At 37.8% G+C, this 27629-nt stretch overlaps 1 protein-coding gene across 1 annotated transcript in view; it reads right to left on the bottom strand.

Moving 5' to 3' along the window:
* Nucleotides 1–27629, bottom strand: part of vwf (von Willebrand factor) — a 54898-nt gene that overhangs the window by 14348 nt on the left and 12921 nt on the right. Inside the window, exons 17-36 of the mRNA XM_065283623.2 lie at nt 25554–25648; nt 25288–25442; nt 23434–23537; nt 23194–23332; nt 22967–23101; nt 17971–18117; nt 17639–17779; nt 9940–10038; nt 9688–9844; nt 8796–8951; nt 8567–8702; nt 7027–8447; nt 6774–6884; nt 6552–6695; nt 6317–6460; nt 5262–5426; nt 5082–5128; nt 3001–3178; nt 2023–2237; nt 1754–1943 (exon numbers count right to left, since the gene is read on the bottom strand). Of these exons, the coding sequence (XP_065139695.1) occupies nt 1754–1943; nt 2023–2237; nt 3001–3178; nt 5082–5128; nt 5262–5426; nt 6317–6460; nt 6552–6695; nt 6774–6884; nt 7027–8447; nt 8567–8702; nt 8796–8951; nt 9688–9844; nt 9940–10038; nt 17639–17779; nt 17971–18117; nt 22967–23101; nt 23194–23332; nt 23434–23537; nt 25288–25442; nt 25554–25648 (4079 nt within the window). The remainder of the gene's footprint in view (nt 1–1753; nt 1944–2022; nt 2238–3000; nt 3179–5081; nt 5129–5261; nt 5427–6316; nt 6461–6551; nt 6696–6773; nt 6885–7026; nt 8448–8566; nt 8703–8795; nt 8952–9687; nt 9845–9939; nt 10039–17638; nt 17780–17970; nt 18118–22966; nt 23102–23193; nt 23333–23433; nt 23538–25287; nt 25443–25553; nt 25649–27629) is intronic.

Here is a 27629-nt window from a genome sequence, read left to right as displayed (position 1 = left end):
CAGAGACACAGAGAAGAGACTAAATTAATGCCAGTCACGAATAAAAAGTCCCATAAAGTAAGGATTTTGAAGAAAATTGAGGAGGATTTCAATATAAGACATATTAAGACAATATAAGAAGATATTAAGTTATCTGTATAAACAACACACAATTCTCGCAAGAGTCTATTCTCACCGGATTGAACATATCATACGCAACACATAATGCGCATTTGCGCCTACCAGAAGCTAGTTATTATAACTTATAAAGTTTTAAATGTGGATTTTTTTATCAAACTCGCATCGATTCCCCTCAGAAGGCCTTTATTAACTCCCTGGAGCCGTGTGGATTACTTCTGTGAATGATGGATGCCCTTTTTTGGGCTTGAAAGTCGTAAACCCTGTTTAATAACTTAAATTGTGTTCGTCTGAACGATTATGGACATATATTGGATAGCTTGAGGGTAAGTAAATCATGGGGTATTTTCCATTTTTCGCTGAACTATCGTTTTAGTCCCAGCCTCAGGCCATTCAGAAATACCGCTTTGTTAGAAAAAACAAATTAACTCTTTCACCGCCATTGACGAGTTATCTCGTAAATTAAGAGAAAACATTTCCCTGCCAATAATGTTTGCCTGACGACTTTTTACGATAATCTGTAATACCGCGATTATCCACTAGATCTTACCCAATTTATAAAAAACTGAAGCAAAAACTAATTTAATTATTTAAGCTACATTTAAACAAAAAAGATTAGTGAAGTAAAATAAAATAAAAAACTTTTGTTTAAATGTAGCTTAAATAAATTGATTGCAACCACTTACCTTAAAAAAATTTGTAAATTGAATGAATAATTTTTTTCAGTGTATTTCAGCTTTTTGCTCAAAATTGATTTTAAAAATATATTTTTTCCTGTTTTGTTTGTTTGTTTGTTTGTTTCTTTGAAAGCAGAGGGTGTCTTCGTTCATTTGATAAATTTGTATGTTTATATATAAATAGAAGACCTTTTTTCCGGAAGGCATTTTATGAAACTTTTGTGAAAATCACAAAAAATGCTGGCAGGCAACTTTAAAAAAAAGGCTGGCGGAAATGAGTTAAAGACGTTTTAGCAAAGTCCTCTAAGTGCATAAAAGACGAATTGGATCAAGGACGGCGTGCATACGTCAGATTTCAGTTGTCGAGCTGCAAGAGGTTTTCTTGGTTTAAAAAGAACTGAACTTTTAGCCTTTTACCTTTATTCAGAAAGGACACACTGCAAAAAAATACTTTCTTACTTAATAATTTTTGTCTTGTTTTGAGTAAAAATATTTTAAAATTCTTAAATTAAGATGTATTTTCTTGATGAGCAAAATGACCTAGGAAAATAATTCTAGTTTTTAGACAAAAAAATATGGAATAAGAATTTTTTTTTAAAATAACTTTACTTTTTTCATAAACACTTAATTCAAGAAAATGTTTCTAATTCCATTAGCAGATTTTTTTGCTTGTTTTAAGAACAAATTTACTTAAATGTTTATATTTTTCATCTAAAACTAGACTTATTTTCCTAGGTCATTTTGCTCATCAAAAAAATACATCTTTTTTTTGCATAGCAGTGAAGAGTGACTAGACTTTTATAGAAGTGGAGATTTTTGCATGTAATTGCAGTGAAAAACCAATGAAATTACTTTTTGTGAAAACAAGTTTTGCATCTGAACTCATCATATATTAAACACAATTGTTAAACTAAAACTCTTTTATGGATTCAGAATTTGTTACGCTCAACTGTATTTACCACACAAGCCCGTGGTGTTGCTTTCCATAGTGATGTCCATATTGACCATGAACTCGTTGCTGTGTGGAGTGAATGTAAGTGTGAAACCGTGTTGCTCTGAACTCATCTGGTGCAGAATTGCACCAATCTGTGTCACAGTTATTTCTCCTGTTCTGAAGGGGACCGCAGTATCCACCCCATCCACTAACACCTGAAACATACATAATGTGTTACCTTACTGTACGATGAAAGTTGTTCATATATACACACGTGCGTTCTTCTTCAACTACCTTCATGTCATCCTGTAGCATCACAGACATCCCACCCTCCCGCAGTTCCAAGCTCTTCATGCAGATCTGATTTGTTGAGCTTTGACAGGCAGACGTATGCAGCACTAGCTCCGCCCCTCCCGAACGAAGCAGCAAATAGGAGCAAGCAGATTTCAGCTTTAGAGCTGCACCCGAAAACGACACGACGTGACTGGATGAGCTGCCCATGCAGGTGCCTGAAAAATGACAGTAAAGTTGACACTTTGAAAAGTCTTGAATGTGCAAGACGTGTTTGTGTATTTTACAGTATTGGGGGTAAATAGTAATTTTGCTTAACGCTCTCAAATAAGTAACAGTATGTGTGGCACTGCATGTGTGCATTCAATTAAAATTGTGCCCTGTGTGTGTCTCTCCAATTAACTCTTTCCCCGCCATTGACGAGATATCTCGTCAATTAAGAGAAAACGCTTCCCCGCCAATGACGAGATTTTCCGTCTTTTCGCAATGCCGCTATTATCCACCAGGTGGCGCCCTTCCGCAACTTTTTAAACCCGGAAGTATTGCCCTATGGCAAGCGGCTGCATGTCCGTGTCTGTTTTAAAGATCGCTCTGAATGGGATCTCTATGAAAAGTCCGTCACAAAAATGGAATTATCTCTGCTTTTTGCTCAAAATGTGGTGTTTTTGCAGAAACCTACCCATATTCAAAAGCTGATTTCAAAAGAACCACTGAAGGTAGGATGAAACGTTTTTTTTTTTTGAAAGCAGAGGGTCTGTTCTTTGGTATATTGTATGTTTATATATTTAAAGAAGAACATTTTCTGGAAGGCATTAAACTTTGGTGAAAATCATGAAAAACGCTGGCGCTGGCTGGCAACTTTTTTAAAAAACGCTGGCGGTGAAAGAGTTAAAATCAGTCTACAAGCTATTCAAAAGGGGTTTGTGCACATCTGTGCAATCCATGAGACCACCAGGTGTTGTGAGGGGGGTTTGTTCATACAGGGGCAGGCCCAGGTACATCCGCAGGTGTGGTTTAGCCGGAGGGGCTGAAGGTTGTTTTTGCAGACGGGACGCTCCATCTTCTCGCAGTTGACTCGATGGCTTTGCAGCGTTACTGTTCCTGATGGGTTGCATAGCACTGAGTGACATCTGTCTGACAACATCCACACCTCACCGGGCTGACGGACAGAGATTGGCAAATATCAAAATAGTGCAGAAATACAAACAAGAGACCTGTTAAGGGGCGTACACACCAAACACGAATTCAACAATTTGCGCTATTAAATTCAATGCAAAGATGCGAATAGACGCGAACTTGCGCAAGGCGATGCGAATGATGCAAAGTGGGCAGTGCGATTGCTGTAAAAACATGTGCTATACACATCAAACTTATATTCAACTTAAGAAAAAAATTTGCTTGACACAAAGTTAAATCCCGCTAGTGATCTAGAGCGAGGAAAGAGATGCTTCGCATTTGGTGTGTACGCAGCTTTAGTCTGCATGAGGCACTGAAACGTGTTGTAGGATATCGTTTGTTTATGGCCTTAGATTTAAAAGTATATTGTTATTGAGCGGTGAGTTTTTGGTGAAGGATGAAGTTAGTTGCACAGAACGCCGTCTCTGAGGTTATGGACCCCAAGGCCTAGTGATGAAGGAACTGAGATTGTTCAGTACACTGCAAAAAAATGACTTTCTTACTTAAAATGTATTTTCTTGATGAGCAAAATGACTTAGGAAAATAGTTTTTAGACAAAAAAATATAAAATTTAAGCGAATGTTTGCTTAAAACATGCAAAAAAATCTGCCAATTGAATAAGAAAAATGCTCTTGATTTAAGTGTTTATGAAAAAATTTGACTTTTATATTTTTTATTCCATTGGCAGATTTTTTTTGCTTGGATAGTTCATCGTAAAATGAATATTCTGTAAACATTTTCTTATCCTCATGTTTTTATAAACCTGTATGAATTTCTTTTTTCTGTGGAACACAAAAGAAGATATTTTGAGAAATGATGGTAAACACACAGCAGAATTTCTTGAAAGATTTTCAAGAAAATATTTTCTTAGTATTTTTGTCTTGTTTTCAGTAAAAATATCTAAAAATTCTTAAATTAAAATGCATTTTCTTGATGAGAAAAAAACGACCAAAGAAAATAAGTCTAGTTTTTACACCAAAAATATAAAATTTAAGTGATTTTGTGCATAAAACAAGCAAAAAAAATCTGCCAATGGGGTAAGCACATTTTTCTGGAATTTTTTTTTGAATTTAGTGTTTAAGAAAAATGTTCAAGATTTTTTTGCTTACCCCATTGGCAGATTTTTTTTCTTGTTTTATGCACAAAATCACTTAAATTTGATATTTTTGGTCTAAAAACCAGACTTATTTTCTTGGGTCGTTTTGCTCATCAGGAAAAAGCATCTTCATTTAAGAATTTTTAGATATTTTTTACTGAAAACAAGACAAAAATACTAAAAAAAAAATTCTGAAATTCATTTTTTGCAGTGTGGTAAGCACACAGCTGATTGTAACCATTAACTTCCATAGTAAGAAAAAAATATTGTGGAAGTATTGTGATAAATGATGAAGAAAATATTTTGAGAAATGATGGTAAGCACACAGTTTACGTTACCCATTAAATTCCATCATATTTTTTTATTCCTACTGTAGACGTCAATGGTCACTATCTGCTGTGTGTTTATTATCATTTCTCAAAATATCTTCTTTCGTGTTCATCAGAAAAAAGAAATTCATACAGGTTTACAACAACATGAGGATGAGTAAATGATGACAGAATTTTCATTTTAAGGTGAACTATCCCTGCATTATTGACTTACATTTTATATTTTTTGTCTAAAAACTAGACTAATTTTCCTAGATCATTTTGCTCATCAAGAAAATAGATCTTAATTTAAGAATTGTTAGATATTTTTACTGAAAACAAGACAAAAATACTAAGTAAGAAAATCATTTTTTGCATTGTAGAAAATTAGAAGCTGATAAATTGAAAGTTGGCTTTAGGTGAAGTTTGATGGAATTCTGGGAAGTTTATGGGAATTCTGCATCAACTTATGCTCAGCTCACCTTCCGTTCATTTCCTTCATCATCCACACACACTCCCGGTGGACCAGCTAAGGGACATTACCATCACCATCATAATCATGATCATCACCATTGTTATTATAATCATCAGTATCTTCATTATCATGAAATTGCTGAAACAGCATGCACTTGTATTGTTGTCTGTGTGTGTCTATGTCTCACCCCTGCAGAGTTTATCCGTGAATGATTGGTCCAGCACAACCATAGCAAGCAGGTACTCTGTGCTTCTGAGACGGATAATGTTGTTCTGAGAATGTGGGCCAGCGAGCACGCTCAGCTCAGTTTGGTCATACTGTTGACCCAGTCCAATAGGAAACACAGATACACCTGTATGAAACATACACATGCAAATCTACATATGATGGCCACCACTGTATCTGCAGTACAAAGTCATCATTATTCTCTATAAACTATACAAAGAGCCATTATAAAAAGATTTAGGCCTTTTTCCTTACTGGTCTGGACCTCAACCCCATCGAAAAAAATTAAATAAACTTCACTTGTACATTTAAAGGAAAGTTTTTGGCTTGAGTTGCAGAAAGCATGGGATAACATTACTAAGGAAGATCTAAGGAAATATATTGACACACTGCCAGACTGATGTGCTGCAATGTGGACATACCAAATATTAAAGGTGCCAAAAATGCATTGAAATATCGATAAATTGTTCTCTGATATCTACAAGGTATGTGGCTTTATTAAAGGGAAACTCCATTTAAAAAAAACAAAAATGCTCATTTTCCAGCTCCCCTAGAGTTAAATATTAGATTTTTTCCGTTTTGGAATCCATTCAGCTGATCTCCGGGTCTGGCGGTACCACTTTTAGCATAATCCATTGAATCTGATTAGACCATTAGCATCGCGCTCAAAAATAACCAAAAAGTTTCAATATTTTTCTTATTTAAAACTGGACTCTTCTGTAGTTACATTGTGTACTAAAACCGACAGAAAATTAAAAGTTGTGATTTTCTAGGCAGATATGGCTAGGAACTATACTCTCATTCTGGCGTAATAATCAAGGACTTTGCTGCCGTAACATGGCTGCAGCAGACGTAGTGATATTACGTAGCGCCTGAAAATATTCCCCTGCTATTAAAAGTAATCAATGGGACTATTCAACCATCATTATAAAATATCATGTTTTGGAAGCAAAAAAGGTTAATATAAACAGATCTGTCAGGTAATCTAATAATTTTGGCCACCACAAAATTACCTACCGGCAGTCAGAGCCTCATTTGCAGGCTCATGCACCGAATCTATTGACCTGTCAGTCACTATCATAACCACGGCTTTAGGGATGCCCATCCGTCCCCCGCTGGTGGATGAAACGGCAGTCTGCACGGCCAATCGCAGAGCAGCTCCTGCAGAGAAAAAGGAAAGAACGCACAGATGTACAAGTGGCATACATTTAAACTGTCAAGCTGCACTGCGCCTGCTGTGTCGCATGTTTACCCAGTCTGGATGCGTTGTCTGATTCGCCGTGTAAATTATCTAGCAGCTTGATGAGGTTGTCTTTATTCTGCTCATCTCTCCAGGAGATCCCCATGGGTGATTTCGCTCCATACACAATCACTGCAACTTGTGTCTCGTTACGACCTAAAAACGAACATTAATCCTCATCAAAAGGAGCCATTATACGGCGTACACACGGAGGCATTCGTTCAGATGACTTACCGATAGGTGTGCTTCTTATAAACGTTTTCACAAATGTTTTCAGGTCTTCAAACTGGTTATCAGAAGAGGCTCTCAGCAGGAACAACAGATCCATGGGTTTAGAGCACGGCACTGAATAAACACACATGGGTGATTATATAATAGTATATAATTGTAACTGTTACCAAGGTACGGCAGTGTAAGATAGATAATTTTAAGGGAAAAATTGCAATGAATGTGGAACAGAGGATAAAGCAGTGATCTAGTATCTGACCTGAAGGGGGCAGTGTTGCTCTCGGTGGAAGTGTGGGCACCAGACGGCGATTAATTGTTCTACTGATATTAATCAGCATGGGACCCAATCTCCTAATGTCCGATGGGTTTTTCATCATGATAGGTTCCTCCGGAAAACTCAGCAGGGCGAGGTCCTCGTATTGAATATGTTGGCCAATCCCAATCGGATACAATTTCCTATGGGTGGAACTCTGAGGGCGCCGAATCACGTCGGTAGGTGGACTCTGGGTTATAAGAAAAACCAACTGGTCCGGTGAACGACTGGGCGTCTCCGTTGAAACAGATTCGTATACAGATTGAATGGCATGACCCGTGTTGACTTCTTCCCCACTCGTCCAGCGTAACTGTCGCATTCTACGCAGCACCTGCTCCCTGTGCCACATTTCCATGCGGTTGATCACCACGGTAACAGTGAGAGAGTACTGCATCACTGTAATTCGAAGATTCTCCACCTCTTTGTCATCAAGTGAAGCAATGACGTCCACCAGCGCATCACGAGTTTTATTAAAGTTTTCCTCGCCCATTGAGTTTGAGCTTTCCAACAAGAAGACGACCTCGGTTGTTGTTACTGTAGTTGGAAAAAGTGTGGTTCCAGAATAGAGAATAGCAGCGGTTGGGGGAACTGTGGCAACGTTGGGTTTAGAGGTTGTAGTAGTTGTTAAGGTTGCTGGTTTAGTTGTGGTACTAGCCACAGGAGTGGGTTTCTTTGGGGGTTCCGGGTCCAACCCCAAGGTGCAAAGGTAGTCGGTGATGTTCAGAGCCCGATCGTCGAGCTCCGCCGCACCGCTGACCACAAATGCGCGACTGCTGGGTGTCGCTTTTGTGATCTCATTGACCTGTGCCATACTGACGTCAGGTCCGAGGGCGACCGTGAGGATGGTTATGTCTTTCTTACGCAGCAGCCGCTGAGTGCTGCGCATGGGCCGAGGATTAGTACTCGCCGTCAGCAAGATCGCAACGCGCCCCGCGTGCACACGCTTGTTCTTGTCGTAGATGTAGACCGCCAGGTATTTTATGGCCTCATCCATGAACGCCACATCCCCACCACTGTAATGCAACCCACGCACCATATTCTTAAAAATCCACTTTTGCACCTGCATATCGTAACTCTTCACACCAGAGTGGAAGAGCAGAACTGTGGCACGAGTGTGAGCGGAACCCATGCGGAACCGTTCCACGACCCTTAGGATGAAGAGTTTGATTAAGTCAAAGTCTTCCTCACTTATAGCAGATGATCCATCCACTAAGAAGGCAAGATCCATCGCCCTGTCACAGGCGTCCTCCGGTATTGCCGTGGACAGCGGGAGGGGTGTCGGAGTGTTGAAGATAGTGGTCGGTGATAGCGTGGAGGAAGTATCATCGGGACATGGATCACATGTCATTGTGTTGCTCTCACAGTGGCTAAAACACATTTAAACACAAAGACACATTTTAGGCAGTGTTCGAAGATTATGGGGGTCCCCTAGCTAAGCAACCATTTTCATTTTTGGGTGACCTATCCCACACATAATTTACTGTACCATATCTGGCAGAGATGTGGATCATCTTTGTTCAGCACAAACTTTTTTCCATGGGAAATTCTCTCTCCAGCATGCATACAGTCCTGACATTGCGATGGTTCCACACACTTCTTTAGCACCTCATCCAAAATTTGTCCTGAAGGCATTGAAGCAGACCACAGTTGTGAAATAATGTGAGAGAGAAGTCTGTGAAGTATTTTCAAGTATGTGTGAATTCCTGAATAGCTACCTGGTGGGCAGACGGCATGGCATCCCTCCACACATGTCACGGGACAGTTCAAAGGTTCAGGGTGCTGACAGGTTTTGGGACAAGCGCTACCACAGGCGTTATATTTCCACTCGCACTTCACTCCTGCGTCCTTATTTAACTCCTCACAGCTTAGTGCTGTATGTAAGCAAGAAAGCAGTTATTTATAAGACACTTTTATTTAACGTATTTGTGTTTGTTCTTCACCCAAAGCTATGGATTTAGAGAACTTGGAATACAGTCATATGGATTTAATATTTAAAGGGGACATATCACGATAATCAGATGTTTAAGTGCTATAACTGAGTCCCCAGTGCTTCTATCAACCTTGTAAATGTAAAAAAGAACAACCCAGTAACTTAGTTTTAGTAAACCATTCTCTGCAAACATGTGAAAAATAGGTCATTAAATTTGGCGCCCCTTGTGATGTCAGAAGGGGATCTTATTATAATAATACCACCCCTGACACAGCACAAGCACAAAAAAATCTCCATCCCAATTTGTAAGCTGCATCCTCCGATGGCTGCATTTAAAGACCGTTTGCGTCACAGCGGCACGACTAAAGGCTGGTAAGGCCGCCCAATTCGAAATTCAAATGGAGCCTCCGTAGGCTAGACCAACTCATTTCAGTTCCCCTACACTGTAAAGGGGAAAGTTGGATTAACTTAGAAAAAATACTTCGGACCCTCAAAAAATAGATTTCTTCAACTTTTATTTTCTCACTTTAAGTATTTTTTAAGTAGATCCAACTTTCACTTTTTACAGTCTAGTGGATTTTGGTGGCTATGGCCTTCGAGTCCTCGCTTTCAAAATTTCAAGCTTTCGAATTGCAATACCGCTATTCGACTTAGTGTTTCCTGAAAGTGTAACTCACGGCACAAGTCGTTGGATCTCCAGTTCACCACCACTCCCTTCTGAGCACACTCGTGTGCATACGCAGCAATGGCATTACAGTAACACGCACAATCTCCGACAGATGCACACGAGCATGTGTCATGAGTACAAATGTCCCAGTACGGCTCAGGGTCCACCTTACAATGACAAAGAATGAGATTTAGACTATAAAAAAGAGCATGAAGGACTTTTCAGAAGACATTTTTATAATATGAATTTAAAGTTTACAAACCACACTATTACACTCCCTGAAGGGGGTGCTGGTGAGCACACGACAGGACTGCTCCACTGTCACCAACTTTACCATGTCTGTGCTGCATTGAGATGGTACCTGGACATTGACATCCAAATCAGCTTTTCAAAAGTAATCAACAGAATGAAAATGCATTGCATAGCAGACACTACTGTAATGCTCCTTAAAGGTACACTCCACCTTTTTTGAAAATTTGCTCATTTTCTAGCTCCTCTAGAGTTAAACATTTGATTTTCACCGTTTTGGAATCATTCAGCTGATCAGGCCCGAATTAAGAATTCGGAGGCCCCTGGGCACAATGTCTTGTAGGCCCCCCCACACACAATCAAATTGAATATATATACAGTATTATATGTTTTTTTTTGTTAGAAACACCTCTACTTTTACAGGATTTACACTGATACATTACAGCCTACACTCTAAAAAAACAAACGGTGCTATATATTACCAAAACTGTTGCTTTGGATCGTAATCATAGAAGAACCGTTTTTAGTGCCATATAGCACCGGTGAAGCACCAGTGAAGCACCTGTGTAGAACCATATTAGGGGTGTCAAAATTGCTCAAAAATGACGTTCGAATATTCTCCCTAAAAAACCCACGAATATTCGAACTATTCGAATATCTGGTTGCCCATTTTTTCAACGTTACCGACGCATTACGTCAATAACAGGACAAATTAATATAAGAGACAAAACTACTTCTATAGGTAGTGTTTAAACATATTTGACAACGTATATTACATACACAAAACAAGTAAATCAAGAGACATCAAAATGATATGGTACCTCGGTTACATTGCTTGACAAAACTCCCTGAAGCCTGCTCCATCCACGACACTGATCGGTCTCATGTCCTTACAAATGAACGAAATTAATTTCTCCGTTATGACCTCTTGTTGTGTTGCAGACAAATAGCTTGTGGCGGGCGATGCAAAGTGTTAAGACGTGACTGTTTAGCTGGAGTTCCACACATTGTGGTCTCGTACACACTGCAAACTTTCAGGAGTGACAACCGCATTTAAATGTGAAAATATGATGATTGACACGGAGATAACCATAGCAACGGTCTGCCGTCTCACATGCTTATCACTCACAGCTTTGATGAAAATAGTTTAACAGCATTATGTTTTGCAATAAACCTCCGTCGTGTCGTTGTGTATTGTACGCATTTGTGAGGCTGCGCGCGCTCTTGCAGTGTTGCCAGGTCCTCGTCTTTTTTGTACTCACATACCATTTTAGCGTTTAACCGTTTATGGCTTTTGGCTCATGAAGCGATCAAGTTTTTGGTGTTGTTAAAATGTGAAGGTGCCAGTCCCAATATTATGATCTTTGAGGTAAAGCGTTTGGATTTATTTCGGTTTATTATTGGATTTTTCTTGTTCGCTGTTTTTTTAGTGCAAGATCTGGCAACACTAGTCAGCAAACGCTTGTGCCTCTGTCATTCTCTGTACCGCGCGCATACAGAAGACTTTTCCCCCTTGTAATAATTTGATTCTTCAGAAGAGAGACCTGTCATGTCCATGATGCACGTTTAAACACTTTATTAACTAGTTGTTCATTTCGGTTATGTAGGCTATACAAAGTTTCTGTAAACGCGGCTGTCACTGCAGTTTGCGGGAGTTAATGCGGTTGTAGAATGCGATTGTCAGTCCCGTAAAATATGCAGTGTGTACAAGATGCCATGCTCATTTGGGTGCACATTTTCGAGATGTGACATCATGTTGCTAACGTGGTCGAATGGTATGCTAACAACTTTATCTCGCAGCTCAACAATTTTACCTCCTACCGACCAAAATCCAAAGTACTTCCAGACATAGCTTTTTAGATTTTTGGGGGTTAAAATCGCTTTCTCTGCTGCGGTCGACTTTCTGTCATCTTCCATGCAAGACGCGTCAGTGTGACTACTGTGACCTGTCCCTGAACCAGGCGCATTAGTGCGCCCACTTACAAAGCAGACAGCCACGCCTCTACTACCGCGGGTTTTAAAAAAATAATAATAATTTATTCGAATATTAATTTTCATATTCGAAATTCGTTTTTTTTAACTATTCGAATATATATTCGAATTTAGAATATTCGTTGACAGCCCTAAACCATATAGGGGCCATATAGCACCACTATAGCACCACATATGGTTCTACAAAGCACTATTATGGTTCTACACAGGTGCTTCACTGGTGCTTCACTGGTGCTTCACTGGTGCTTCACCGGTGCTATATGGCACTAAAAACGGTTCTTCTATGATTACGATCCAAAGCAACAGTTTTGGTGCTATATAGCACCGTTTGTTTTTTTAGAGTGTATGATCACTACCTGTAGGACAATATCAATACATGTAGATATTTTTGTTGCAAGGAGGGACCTGCACAGAGAACTGCACAGGGGGCAGATGCTCAAGTGAAAAAAGGGCACTTCTCTTACAGTAGGCCTAATTCTTTTTTTAACAAAAGATTGAATATATTGACACAACTTCCTTACCAGTTTATTTTAATTCCTTCACACACACACAACTGTTTCATACTCTACAGATTTCTACAAAATAGAACACAAAATACAAGACAGCAAACGATACTGCCAACAATGTGCATGTTCTACTAGTTTAAAATATATTTAGAATAAATGACTACTCCTTTGGTGTTAAAATAACACATCTTTATACTAAACTAAAAAAGGAGGGTTGCTGCTATATTGTTAATTTCACAGGAAAAATGCTGCAAAAATAGTGGGAAAAACAATACAGATAGATTGACAAAATAAAAAAATTACTGAAACTGTTACAAAAAGTATTGAACTTTAAACTAAAATCTGTTACTATTGGCTTATCCACACTTTAGAAAACGTATGTTATCATGTTAGCAAGACAAAAATTTTGATAATTAGCTGAAAAACTGAGGTACTGCAGTTAAGTCATTTGATCTCCACTGACCTCCCCACAAGTCAAGAAAAACACAGCTGGAATATGACCTGTGTGAAGAGCTCATACCTGTCTGTCTGTTGGCGATGTGTGTTGCACTGTTGCGCACAGATGCAGAGGAGGAAATACGTGTGTTGCGCAGGGGCGTAGCAAGCTTTTTAAAAGTGTGGGGGATGGATATATATCATTTTAAATTTGATATAAACGCCCCAGAAACACGCGTATGTGCACCTGGGATGGAATTAAGCACCACCCATGACACAAACACACCCTCTCTTCCTTCATAGACCTCTTTCACAAACTGTAACATTCATTTTTCATTGCACACCTGTGAAACTTTCTGTCTCTCTCTCTCTTTAAACTAATGCCTCCAGCAACCTCATCTCCTAAACAAGGTGATAAAGGAATAAGGCTGTGGTACTAGCAAACCTTATTGAAACTTGAAAAGTAATACCGGTATATTAAATTAATGCAAAAATATATAATGGTAATAGGCTACTGTTGTTTAATGTCAACATTTATCAACGTCCAGCTTTCAACTTCACTTACAGGATTTCTCTTGAAAACGTGTCAATCTTCTCCTGCCTCTTTCTTTTCTGTATCTTATTGATAATGGTAAGATAATGGTAAGCTCGATAGTGACATGGGTCTGACAGGACTGTTACTGCAAAATTTTGCTACTTGTGCCCTGAAAAGCTTTTTCTCTGGTGGTCTAAATGATGTAACAATTTACAGTTTTTACATTAAAATAATATAGGCTACACTTTTCTTTCATTGTTTGCATAAGTTACCTGTTGAAGAACTATGTCATCATTTCTTTTTTTTTTTCTCCTCAACAAGTACAATCATACACAACAGGTAGTATTAACAAAGTATTCAGCTAATCAACAAACAATGCTCAAAATATCAAATCGATTGCAATTTGTCCCTCATCCTCGTCAATTCCCTGCCTTCTTCATCACAGGTTATACATTGCATGCCACATTGTCTACACATGACCGAATTTAGCCAGCTGCTGAACAATAACCCAATTAGCATTAGTCCCAAACACATTTATCAAGCTTATTCAAAAACCTCAAAAGCATAGAGTTGATTAAAGTGTTTAATAAAGTTTTTTAAAGTTTTTTAAACACTCATTCAAAGTAGCCTACCTGAAAAAGGGAGATGTAAATAAACATAAGTTCTCGCCTCCTCAGCACGAGCTGACCGATCAATCTCCCACCAAGAGAGGCGGGACTTAAGGCAGAACAGCCAATCATCAGCCGGTAACACTCAAAGCCGGCGTCATGTTTGAGAGGGGAGGGGGAGAGAATGCAGCGCAGCGCAGCGCAGCAGATAGTGATGGGAAGTCCGACTCTTTTTTGTGAATCAGTTCTTTCGGACAGTTCGTTTCAAAGAACTGGTTCAAAAAACCGATTCACCAGTTCTTTAACGTACTTTACGTAATGACGTCATTCGCATCTAATTCCATCATCCAGGAGGGTAGAATACATAAAACAAATCAAAAATTCCAACTAAAGCACATTCAAAAACGTTTAACAGAAATCATGATCAAGCTCATAACAACTTAAAAAATAATCTGCACACACACACACACACCTAACAAATACATTTTAGTCAAAACGGTGTTTAATATAATTAGCTGATCCATGCATATTTCGCGTAAGTTTTATGGTAATATTAAATAAACTTACTTTATGTCTGTCAATCATCTGCAATTCATGTAGGCTATAGTATTAGCAGAATTAACAGAAACTAACTTATGTCCGTACTGTTTGGCTCACGCTAGCTCAGTATCCACAGTTCTTTGATTAGTTCTTTGGACGCGTCCGATAGAAACTGTTCTCAAATCAGTGAACTGGTGACTCCATGAATGCAGCAACCTGTTCCTGACTCGAGAGTCGCTGTATCGTGCTTTTCAGTAACACATGCACAGTATTAACGGCTCATCAAGTCGGACGCGTCCGATAGAAACCGTTCTAGATTCAGGTACTCATTTTATCGGTGACTCTGGAATACCAGTATGTTTGTTGCGCATGCTCAGTATCAACAAAGTTCACCAGGTCTCGGTTCAGTCAGTGATACTGTTGGGGAGAGCTTCTACGAGTTAAGATACGGATTACTCTATTTTAATTAGAATCAGAATGAATGTCGCGCACATCTGAAAGTGAGTAACTTGTGGATTATTGCTGTCTCGAGACACAAACTTTTAAAACGATTCAGTCCGATTAGGTGTACTGATTCAAGTCGTTCACTGAAAAGAACCAGTTCAAAAGAACGATTCGTTCACGAACTGGACATCACTAGCAGCAGACAGAGAGCGGCCAGAGAAACGGAGGAGCGACTTTAATAAGGCGTTCTTGCAAAACTGCATAAAAAGTGTGGGTGTTGAACCCTCTCACCGGGAAAAGTGACATCCCCCACGGGTGCGACGTCCCTGGTGTTGCGCATAGTCGCAAATACGACAAACTTTCCGCGTCTGTCTTTGTCTCGCGCGCGCGTTTCCGCGCAGCTTCCAAAGCAATACTCAAACGCGGACAAGCGCGGACGGCTCCGTTCGACACATACGCAGTACAAATGATTTCTTATATAAACGATTGCTTTACCAGGCTGTCAGAGCGGCACTGATTCGCGTCATTTACAGGACATTTCAAATTCAGGATAGATGAAGAAAAGTTATGGACTGTCTGATAAATCAACTGTGCACTGCTGCTTTTCTCACTCATTCTGAACTTAAACTATGAAGACTACTGCCACCCACAGTCCGCTCGATTTAGCGCGGGGTTATTTGCACTTAAATAATTAATCAAAATAATTAAGAATTAGATTTTACATTTTATTTTCTCCCGTCGCTTGGGCCCGAACTGCGCGTGGGCCCCTGGGCACGTGCCCATAATGCCCATTGGATAATCCGGCCCTGCAGCTGATCTCTGGGTCTGGCGCTACCACTTTTAGCAGCTTAGCACAATCCATTGAATCTGATTAGTCCATTAGCATTGCGATAAAAAAAATACCAAATAGTTTCGGTATTTTTACAGACGGAAATTTTAAAGTTGCGATTTTCTAGGCCGATATGGCTAGGAACTATACTCTCGTTCTGGCGTAATAATCAAGGACTTAGCTGCTGTAACATGGCTGCAGGAGGCGCAATGATATTACGCACTGCCCGAAAATAGTCCCCTTGTTACTTTCAATAGCAGAGGACTATTTTCGGGTAGTGTGTAATATCACTACATCTGCTGCAGCCATGTTACATCAGCAAAGTCACTGACAGTGTTGGGTAAGTTACTCAAAAAAAGTAATTAATTACTAGTTACTAATTACATCTTCAATCATGTAATTAGATTACTTTACAAATTACTTTCTCCAAAAAGTATTTAATTACTTATTAATTACTTTCTAAATCATATTTAGTACATGATACAAGGATAGGCTTGAAATGGCTCGAAGAAATAATATACAAAAGGACATCAATTATTCTGGTCCCACTTTAGGGTCCAGTTCTCTCTATTAACTAACTATTAACTACTTTTGCCTCAATATACTCCAACTACAGCTTATTAATACTAAAGAAGTTGTTAGTTTTAAGTATTGGTAGAAATGGGAGGGTTAAGAATGTAGAATAAGGTTTTGCAGAATCAGGCATTAATATGTGCTATTAAGTATTAATAAACAGCCAACATCTCATTAAAGGAGTAGTCCACTTTATAGATGGGGTCCATTGACTTTTCATAGTAGGTCAAAAAAATACTATGGTAAGTCAATGGGCCCCATCTTTAAAGTGGACTACTCCTTTAATATTAATGCTAATAATAATCAACCAGTTAATAATGAGAATTGTAAACTAAAACCATGTTGAATCCACTATTGTATTAGTACTATACATAATTGTTTTAGAGTCCATACACAGTATTTAGTTACATCAGAAGTAACTGTAATTAGATTACAAGAAAAATAAGAGTAATCCCTTACTTTACTTTTTCAAAGGAAAAGTAATTAAATTACAGTAACTAATTACTTAGTAACTAGTTACACCCAACACCGGTCACTGATTATTACACCAGAATAAGAGTATAGTTCCTAGTAGGGATGCACCGATACCGATACTGGTATCAGGTATCGGCCTCTATACCACATTTTCTAAAGTCGTTAAAAGTCCCCCGATACCTGAAATCGATACCACGGTCTGAGAAATGTCTATGTTTGAGTGGCGTGTAAGGGGTTAATGCCTCTTGTGTTGTCCAAAGAGGCAGAGTTTACAACAAACTGGAAAACTAGTCCTTTGTTTTTTTGTTAAATTATATGACTAAAGCTGTTACCTGTAAATTTAAATCATGTTTTTTATTAAGTACTCGGTATCGGCAAGTACTGAAATGCAAGTACTCGTACTCCAAACAAGTGGTATCGGTGCATCCCTAGTCCCTAGCCATATCTGCCTAGAAAATCGCAACTTTAAATTTTCTGTCAGTCTTAATACATGATGTAACTACAGAAGAGTCAAGTTTTAAATTGGAAAAATATCAAAACTCTTTGGCTATTTTTTAGCGCCATGCTAATGGTCTAATCAGATTCAATGAATTGTGCTGAGCTATGCTAATAGTGGTACCACCAGACCCAGAGATCAGCTGAATGGATTCCAAAACGTTAAAAATCAAATATTTAACTCTAGGGGAGCTGGAAAATGAGCATATTTTCTAAAAAAGTGTAGTGTCCCTTTAAATTCTATATTTTTAGCAACAGCGATCATTTTAGCACACGCTCACCTGAACTGCATCAGCACAGCTAGGTTGGACTTTCCAGGAATTTCCAAAGTCAGCAAAGTTCATTTCCATCTGGTTACTACTGCTCATCAGATCATTATTCTGACTGCCGTCAAAATCTCCACAAAGGCCACAGACTTTACCCTTAAACACACATAAAAATAGTTTACACAGTACTCATTCTTAATGTCACTTTTAACTGTGACTGTAAAACAAATTCATAAAAAAAAATTATTTTAGGGTTACATTCAATTACAGTTACCTTGTATACATTTTCTTTTTATTAAACTGTCTACAATATGTGTTAGTCAATTAAACTAATATCTGTGTGTTACCCTGTACTCTCCGTTGATCTGTAGTGTTATTCGGGTTCCCGTGTCCCAGGTAAGAGAGATGTGCTTTCCCAGCAGGACGATGTAATACTGTCCAGAGCGCACAATCTCAACTTCTGTCTCTTTTAACACCGGCCTCTTCATTCTCACCTGTTAATACCAACGTCATTTAACATGTCTAAAAGAAATATATTTATACAGTATGTAGTACCTCAAATACAAACTCATAAACATAATTTTACTAATAATTGGTGCTGTTCAAGTATATTCTAACTGATGTCCCAATACCATCTTATAGGATCAACAACCTATCATGCTAGCCAGATAGGAAACGTCAATATGGTGATGCTATATATTTAAATCAGGACATTTAGCCCATGAAGAGTTTGGTTCCAAAACAAGATAACTTAAAATTTATGAAACATGATCTTACGGAAAGTGATGTTATAGTCACAAAATTAAGCTTTTTTCGTGCCTTTAGCACGATTGTCTTTTTCGAGTCACTCACACGAATTTCTATAAATAGTTTTCGTGTCCGTGGCATGAGTTTTTTTTTTCCGTGTCATTTTACCTTTTGTTTTCTCATTGTTTTTTCCTATTTTTAAATCATTGTTGCTTGGGGTTGGGGTTAGATTTGGGGTTTGGGTTAGGATGTACTTTTATGTATTGGTTTCTACATGTTTTTCTTCAGCTTTTTAAACTATTCACGCCTGGAGTTGTGGTTAAAGTTTGGGTTAGGATTAGAGCCCGACCGATTTATCGTTTTGCCGATTTTATCGGCCGATATGAGCCTGTCGCAGATATATCTGTATCGGTGTATAAGCCGCAGATATGAAGCCGATATGAACGTTCCTTACAGAAGACATTAAATGCTTTTGAAAGATGTAAGTACTTGTTTGTCCAGCAGAGTGCGCCCTACTGGTTGCTAATGGTGACCCAGGTCACTCACTGTAGTGACACCAGCCAACCCCCCTTCACTTCAGTCAGTCCCTCAGTTCAGGTGGTGGCAGTCACGCGGTTTCTTCACAACATTTTACACCTGGTGTTAAGACGCGCTTTGGTCGATTGGATTATAAGTGGGCGAGAAAGACACATTCCGGTTTACATTTGGTGTTTTTAATCCGTCTCTTTTGTCCACTTGCGAGTTGTTTAAAACGCAAGAGGAAGAAATGACGCGAGGCGGAGAAAGGACACGCTTAAACTGACGCGCAGTCTGTGGGAGTACAGATGCTTGTATGCTCATTTCAAAGCAATTGATTAAATAAACTTGCGCAACTTTACACCCTCGCTAAATTAAAGAGGCGGAGAGCAGACGCTTTAGTTTTATAAAAGTTTAAAGTACCGGCAGAACACTGTGGGTTCGCGTCATAAAAACGTTGTGCAGTACATTAAACATAAGCCTACATCAGTATGTTGTCAGTAAAGTATTGTCGTCTTAACAGTAAGTTTCTAATTAATTTGTGAAGTACATAACTTACTGTAAAGCAAATAAACAATGACTTTATAAGTTTCCATTTTCAAAATAAGCCCAATATAACATTATTCTTGTCAAAACTGACAATCATTTAAGTTATATGTATTTTGTTTTGTTTGTGTTTTAAAGTTATTTATAATTAGTCAAGTTTACTGTTTTATGCACTTATATCAGAATCATTTTGGATAATAAAGTTTTTGGTTAACTTGTAAAACACACCTGCCTATATTACATATCTTTGTCACGTCATTTTAAGTGTTTGATCACCACATTTGTGAGTGATCATTGCAAAAAAAGTATTTATATATAGTATATTCTGTTAATGTATATAGGGTATTATATGTACAGTAGCCTGCTGTAGTATAATATACTGTAGTATATGTGTACTGTACTATAATATACACATAAAGAATATCGGCCGATATATCGTTATCGGTGTTTTTTTACTCCCTAATATCTGTATCGGCATCGGACCCATAAAATGCATATCGGTCGGGCTCTAGTTAGGATGTCTAAAAATGTAACAAAAAGTGATTCTAACCCCAACCACAAGCGACAATAGTAAGAAAATAGAAAAAAAGATGAGAAAACAATACATACAATGACACGAAAAAAGCTGAATTTTGTGCCATGGACACAAATAAATTAATCAATTTTTTGGGCCATATAACTCGACTTTCCATGAGCGCAGTCTGTTATTATGATGTTATCATGTTTTTATTGTGTTTTATTGAACTACTTAGCTGTATTTTTTTGTTATGAAGGCTTAAATCAAAACAAACAAACTGCAGTTTGATTGATATTAATTGAAATGCACAATCAAAAAACTTGAAGTTATCTCGTTTTGGAACCAAACTCTTTACATATTCATTTATTAGCATTTTTATTTTCTCTATGAATATTCTGCAATATTGCAACAAATAGTTTATATAATAAACAGGTTGATACTAGGGGTGTGCCGGTTTCAGAATTGGTGATGACGGTTATGACATGAGTCAAATGTGACGGTTCATAACATAACCGTCTGTGGGGGGCGTTTTGTTCGTTTAAATGCTTGTGGATTGACGCGAAAGTGTCATTTTACCATAAAATCATGAATGTGATGCCAAGTGTGTTTTAAACATTAATGACTTTAAGCAATTTAACAGAGAGCAATGAAATATAAAAAAAAACACACACTGTTAACAGAAGACTGCGCTGTCACTCTCTGCTCAGCATAAATGAATCCTCTCTCATCTATTTTGATAATCTTCAGAGAAATAGATTTAATTGTGTCTATATCTGTCATTACATGGACCGGAATGTGGATTAAAAAGCGTCTTGAAGAGGTTTTGCTCATAAATGCATGTAAAGTAAAGTAATATGAACTTGAGATTTTTATACTGTTATTAAACTGCAAAGTATGCGCTGCAAACGCAGCCGACAATGGCCACGCGCGGCAAATGCTCTCCACATACAGTACGCGCTGTTCAGTGCTCACACTTGCGAAGTAAACCGGCGTTTGAATAAACAAGACACTGATTAGCTACTTACTCTACGTTTCTTTAAAATTAACAGCAAGACAAGCAGTGAATGTGCTTTCAGGAGAGTTAGTAGATTAGCACGGGAGGATTTGAACTTGAAAAGCGGAGTGTACTGACGCCTTTCCGCGGTTAAAACAACATCCTTCTTATGGTCATTCATGTTTATTTGATGCTATAAATTAACTAGAAGGAAGAGATGATTTGAAAGGTAAGACTTTGTTTAATTTGTTAAACCTCAAAAGTAACTGAAAAGTAACCTGGTCTGTCCTGTATGTCAGCGCGTTTTCAGTGTCTGCCCCGCTCTGTATTTTTCACTGCGTGAGAACGTGAGGGGGCGTATAACACAGACTGTTAACAACTGTTTTTAATAACTATTTAAACATTCTTTAAGATAAAAATGTTTTTTAAATATTTTAATAACACGGTTTTGCCGGTTATAGAGTTCTAATGACGGTGTTCAACTATAACCGTCGGTCTCACGGTTATATAATGACCGTCACAGCCCTAGTTGATACAATAGATACTGTATGCCTTGTGAATTGTTTCCAGGTTGTCTGATCAGGTTGTTTGATTTTCTTTTTTTACCTTATATAGTTAACTTTTTATATGTTTCATATATTTATTTACATACATAAGCGTAATATACAGATGACCGTGCATTTTTGATTGTCATTTAGAAATGTAGTAATATTGGGTATATTGTTGCTTTATATTGTTTGGAATAAAACACTACCTGCCTATCTACTGAAAAATATTTGTAAATAGGTTGTGAATAATGTTAAAAAAATAGCATGTGCATAATGACCTACCACATTTGCCAAAATATGCAACAGAGCATGCCACAATGTTGCATACTATTTTATGAAACATGTTTTGTTTTTATTGTCAAAGCACTCTGCAAAACAGACACACTGTAAAACCTAACAGTTAACTTAACTCAAACCATTTAAGTTAACCGGTTGCATTAGACCATTTAAGTTTTAAAACACATAAAATTAAGTACTGTGAACTTGAGTCATGTGCAATTATGCACTTATATTTAAGTAGTGTGAATTTAAATATAAGTGCATAACTGCATATGACTCAATTTGTTTAAGTACACAGTACTCAAATGTATGCATTTTAAAACTAATGCAACCGGTTTACTTAAATGGTTTGAGTTAAGTTAACTGTTAGGTTTTACAGTGTGTCTGTTTTGAGTTAAGTTAACAGTGTGTCTGTTTTGAGTTAAGTTAACGTTTAGGTTTTACAGTGCACATGCCATGCGGTATTCACTAAGTCATAGACTCAATATTTTGTTCTGATCATAGCCACTGTTGTTATTTAATTACCGGTCACAGATTAATCACTGATTTGTTAAGGCGTGTATAAAATAAACCCAAATAAAACCTGAATCAACAAATCCTGGATTAGCTCTTAACTCTATATTTAATCCTTTATCGTGCAACCCACGCTTAAAGACAGTACAGCGCTGTAACAATAAGTCAAGTAGCAGATGAAATATCTTTACTGTAGAGTGCTACTTTGTAGTATATTATTATATTATATGCTTTATATTACGACCCACCCCCCTTTTCAAAGTGTACCTTTTGAAAAAAATACTTTTTGAAGACCAACTCTTGTCTTTTATAAAGAAAATGCTTAAATTAAAAAAATAATTTTCATATGTCAAAGAGGACCAGTTTGGTTCCTCACATTCTTTAATACTTTTCATTTGGCATACAGCACTTTATATAACCTGCAGTCCATCTGGATTTAATGACAATATGCCTAGGTGTCAGCCTCATTGTGAAAAAGCATGTAGCCTTATAATATTTCATTAACAGTAGTTTATCAGGTTTCTTCAGTCCAGGTGAACTTGTTTATGGGTATTTGGCGCCACCTACAGCATTTTCGCAGGTGTACGGATTGTAATAGTCTAAAGCTCGAATATAAGACGACATTTTTATTGAGAGGCATATCAATATGGTAGATTAAATAGAAGACTATCAGCGTATGTTACCTCTTTGTTTTCCATGACAATTAAGCCTCCCTTGTAAAACACTGTGATGGATTTACTGCAGCGGTAACCTGCAATCCCACAGGCGGAGTTCTCCACTAGAACCCTGAACGTGCCCTCCAATCCATTACAATAATCCTACTCGAAGAGAAAAAACAAGTGTTAACATAGATGAACATGAGGGAAAAAACAGAATAGGAAAAAACAGAGAGAGAGTATTGTCTACATACCTGAGCAAGTACGTATTGACAGGGTCCAGGAAACGAGAACTTCAGTCCATCAAAACTGATGTAGTGCGACTCTCCTATTGCCCGACACACGCCGTCACACACACGCTGCGTACATTTCCACTGACGCCCCTCACAAACGCTGTAAAATAACAAAATATATTGAGAAACTCTACATTTGTCATGATCTGTGTTCATTATACCAGTGTCAGTCAGCAGAAGAGATGTGATTGGCTTATTTACCAGGTGTTACAATCCACATTAATGCTCTGTCCTGAGGCATAGGGGCGGTTGTTATGGAAACAAGGACACTGGTCTAGTGGGATGCATTCTCTTCTGTGTCGAACCTGGAAACATTATTTCTGTTGTTTAAGTTTCAAATAACTGCAAATAACTTTTAAATAACTTTGAAAAGCATCTGTTAAATTACATGTTTTCCTGTATTTGTTTGTTGCCAACTAAGCTCAGCTAAGTATGATTTAATAGTTAACCTTTAGTTATAACAACTACTTTAATTTCTTAAAGGGATAGATCTGCATTTTTTTATTACTTTGTGATTGGCCACTAACGAAAGCTAGTTATTATAGTTTATAAATTTTTAAATATGGGTTTTTCCTTACAAAATCGCATCAATTACCCTCAGAAGGCTTTTGGATTACATCTAAGAAGGATGGATGCACTTTCTGGGGATTGAAAACGTTGTTCCCTGTAGCTGCCATTATAAAGCCATGACATTTTCCAATATAACTCGATTGTGTTCGTCTGAAAGATGATGGACATATGTATCTCGGATGGGTGAGAAATCATGGGGCAATTTTTTTCTGCCGAACTTTCCCTTTAAAGGCGGGGTGCATGATCTCTGAAAGCCAGTGTTGATATTTGAAATCACCTAAACAAACACCCTCCTACCCCAATAGAATCTAAAACTTCTTTTGATAGACCCGCCCCACAGATACTCATCCCAGGCAACAATGTCGGTTAGTAGACATGCCCCTTACTGCTGATTGGCTAAACTAAGTGTGTTTTGGTACTCGGCCCGACTTTCTTTTCCATAGTGCTTTTCAAAAATCATGCACCCCGCCTTTAAAGGGATAGTTCGGGCAAAAATGATATTAAACCCATGATTTACTCAACCCCAAGCTGTCCGAGTTGCATATGTCCATCGTTTTTCAAACAAACACATTTTCGGATATTTTAGAAAATATTTTAGATCTTTCAGTTGATTAAATGTAATGTTACGGGGGCCACTCATAGTCTAGATCTTCAAGTCCAAAAAAAGTGCGTCCATCCTTCACAAATTAAATCCAAACGGCTCCAAGATGATAAACAAAGGTCTTCTGAGGGTAATCCGCGCGGTGTTGTTGTAGAAATATCCATATTTAAAACTTTATTAACGAAAATAAATACCTTCCGGTAGCGCCGCCATCTTAGTCGCGTCCGCATTCAGGATGAGAGCTTACGCAGCCTATGAAGGCTACTCTGCTGCTGCTCTGTGCCCCCGCCCTCCGAATTTGTCATACGTCACTAAGAAAAGTGCGTACACTACGCTAATACTCTCTCCTGAATACAGAGGAGTCTAAGATGGCGCCGCTACCGGAAGGTATTTATTTTCGTTAATAAAGTTTTAAATATGGATATTTCTACAACAACACCGCGCGGATTACCCTCAGAAGACCTTTGTTTATCATCCTTGAGCCGTTTGGATTTAATTTGTGAAGGATGGACGCACTTTTTTTGGACTTGAAGGTCGTAGACCCCGTAACATTACATTTAATCAACTGAAAGATCTAAAATATTTTCTAAAATATCCGAAAATGTGTTTGTCTGATAAACGATGGACATATGCAACTCGGATATCTTGGGGGTGAGTAAATCATGGGTTTAATATCATTTTTGGCCGAACTATCCCTTTAAGCAAACACACATAATTATTTACACATTCATTTACATTTATGCATTTGGCAGATGCTTTTATCCAAAGTGACAAGTATATAGTTTATCAGTATCTGTGTTCCTGGGGTTCGAACCCATGATATTTGCACGTCTAGCACAATGCTCTTCGAAAGAAACTACAGAAACACACACACACACACTTACCATTCCAGATGGACACATACATCCAGACACACATCCCGAGCTGACGCACTCCAGATCCAGGTTCTGGCAGGTTTTGGCACACTCTATCCCAGTATCCCTTACACTGCTACACTCGAACCGCTGTAGCGGAGGAGGGCAAGAGATAGAGCGCCGCTCTAGAGGCACAAATATGAGCACAGACGCAGACAAACAATTCATGACATGTACTGTACTGTATTTCTCTGAGCATACCAGTGTGATTGTGTTTTATTGGGTGATGTGAAAACCTCGTGAAAGTGGATGATCGTCAAAGAACAGTTCTGATAGGGTCGATCCAGCGGCTTGACTAGAACTGCAATGCATGGATCCATTCTCACACACACTACAAACATACAAAAAGAAATAGACACATTTATCGTAGTTATTAACACCATGTCACATTAAAACAGTGGTTTTCCTGATATCACGAAAATTTGTACGTATTTTACGAGTAGTCTCATTCGTATGAATTTGTACGACGTTACAGAATTTGAATGAAAAAATATAATTCAATAAATAATAATTCAGAAGCCATTTTACTCGCATATACGTCATCTGTACTGTTTCATGGTGACTTTAACCGTGCATAAAAGTGCTAAAAAGCCCCACCCCTAACCCCAACGTCACAGGGTCAAGGCAAATCGTACAAAAATGTACGAATGTGTTCGTACAAATTAATACAAATTAGCCACCTCATAAAATATATACGACATGCCATGAGATAGAGTCAGGTTCTCAAATGTTCCCTAGGGTGCATCCATTCTTACCCCCAACCCAAAGAAAATTCATGACATTAAACAATTTCAAAACTAGTGTTGGTTGGTAGCCATATTTAATTTACACAGAATTTATGCTAAATTAATTTATTTTATAAAATGCCATAAAACTGGTGGGGTAACCATACTTGAAGCCGTGGTCATAAGACTAATATGACACATTCATAATCATGATATGACACATTTCATGAACATGAAGTAGATTTTATGCTGTTTATAACAGCACCATGAATATTTTTCTTGACCTCAACTGGTACCAATTGAACCTTTCAATAAAATGTCAATAAGTGTTAATACTATGTCAAATAATTTAAAATACCTTAACAAAATGCAACAGACACGTCAAAAGATTATACTTAAAGGAATATTCCATTTTCTTAAAAGAAAAATCCAGATAATTTACTCACCACCATGTCATCCAAAATGTTGATGTCTTTCTTTGTTCAGTCGAGAAGAAATTATGTTTTTTGAGGAAAACATTGCAGGATTTTTCTCATTTCAATGGACTTTAATGGACACCAACACTTAACACTTAACTCAACACGTAACAGTTTTTTTTCAACGGAGTTTCAAAGGACTCTAAACGATCCCAAACGAGGCATAAGGGTCTTATCTAGCGAAACGATTTTCATTTTTGACAAGAAAAATAACAAATATACACTTTTAAACCACAATTTCTCATCTAGATCCAGTCCTGAAAGCGTCATGACGTAAAGAGGTCACAGAGGACGAACGCGAAACTCAACCCCAGTTTTTACGAGTGTATTGAGAACGAGGACCGTTCCTACGTTGTTGTATGTCAACTGATACTAATTAATGTCTTTGTGTCAGTTTATTCTTTAAAATGGTCCGCAAATGTAACATGTAACCTCCCTACGTCACTACGCATTTACATTAGGTCGCGCTGGACCGGATCTAGACGAGAAATTGTGGTTTAAAAGTGTATATTTTTTATTTTTCTTGTCAAAAATGAAAATCGTTTCGCTAGATAAGACCCTTATGCCTCGTTTGGGATCGTTTAGAGTCCTTTGAAACTCCGTTGAAAAAAACTGTTACCTATTGAGTTAAGTGTTAAGTGTTGGTGTCCATTAAAGTCCATTAAAATGAGAAAAATCCTGCAATGTTTTCCTCAAAAAACATAATTTCTTCTCGACTGAACAAAGACAGACATCAACATTTTAAATGACATGGTGTTGAGTAAATTATCTGGATTTTTCTTTTAAGAAAATTGACTATTCCTTTAACTCTATTTATATGCACAATACATAAAAAACTGACTACTAACAGAACTTGTTCTTCCTCAAAAAGAGGATTCTGAAAATTTCTGACATAGAAGACAAAACGAACAAAACATTTAATTAATTTAATGTTGTTAACTGTTTTTGCGCGATATGTTTTTTTTTGCGCAAACTGTTTTTAAGCAATATGGGCCGAAAGCTGCATGGTTTTACCCGTTATTGGACTGTTTTCATTTAATTTTAGGTGAATCGGTCTCCAAATGCAATAAAATATAATTTTATCAATTTTAATTATTATTAATATTGGATG

Source organism: Paramisgurnus dabryanus, chromosome 9, assembly GCF_030506205.2.
Source record: "Paramisgurnus dabryanus chromosome 9, PD_genome_1.1, whole genome shotgun sequence".
NCBI lineage: Eukaryota > Metazoa > Chordata > Actinopteri > Cypriniformes > Cobitidae > Paramisgurnus > Paramisgurnus dabryanus.
Note: the sequence above shows the minus strand (reverse complement) of the source record. Positions and strands in the feature narration are given on the sequence as shown.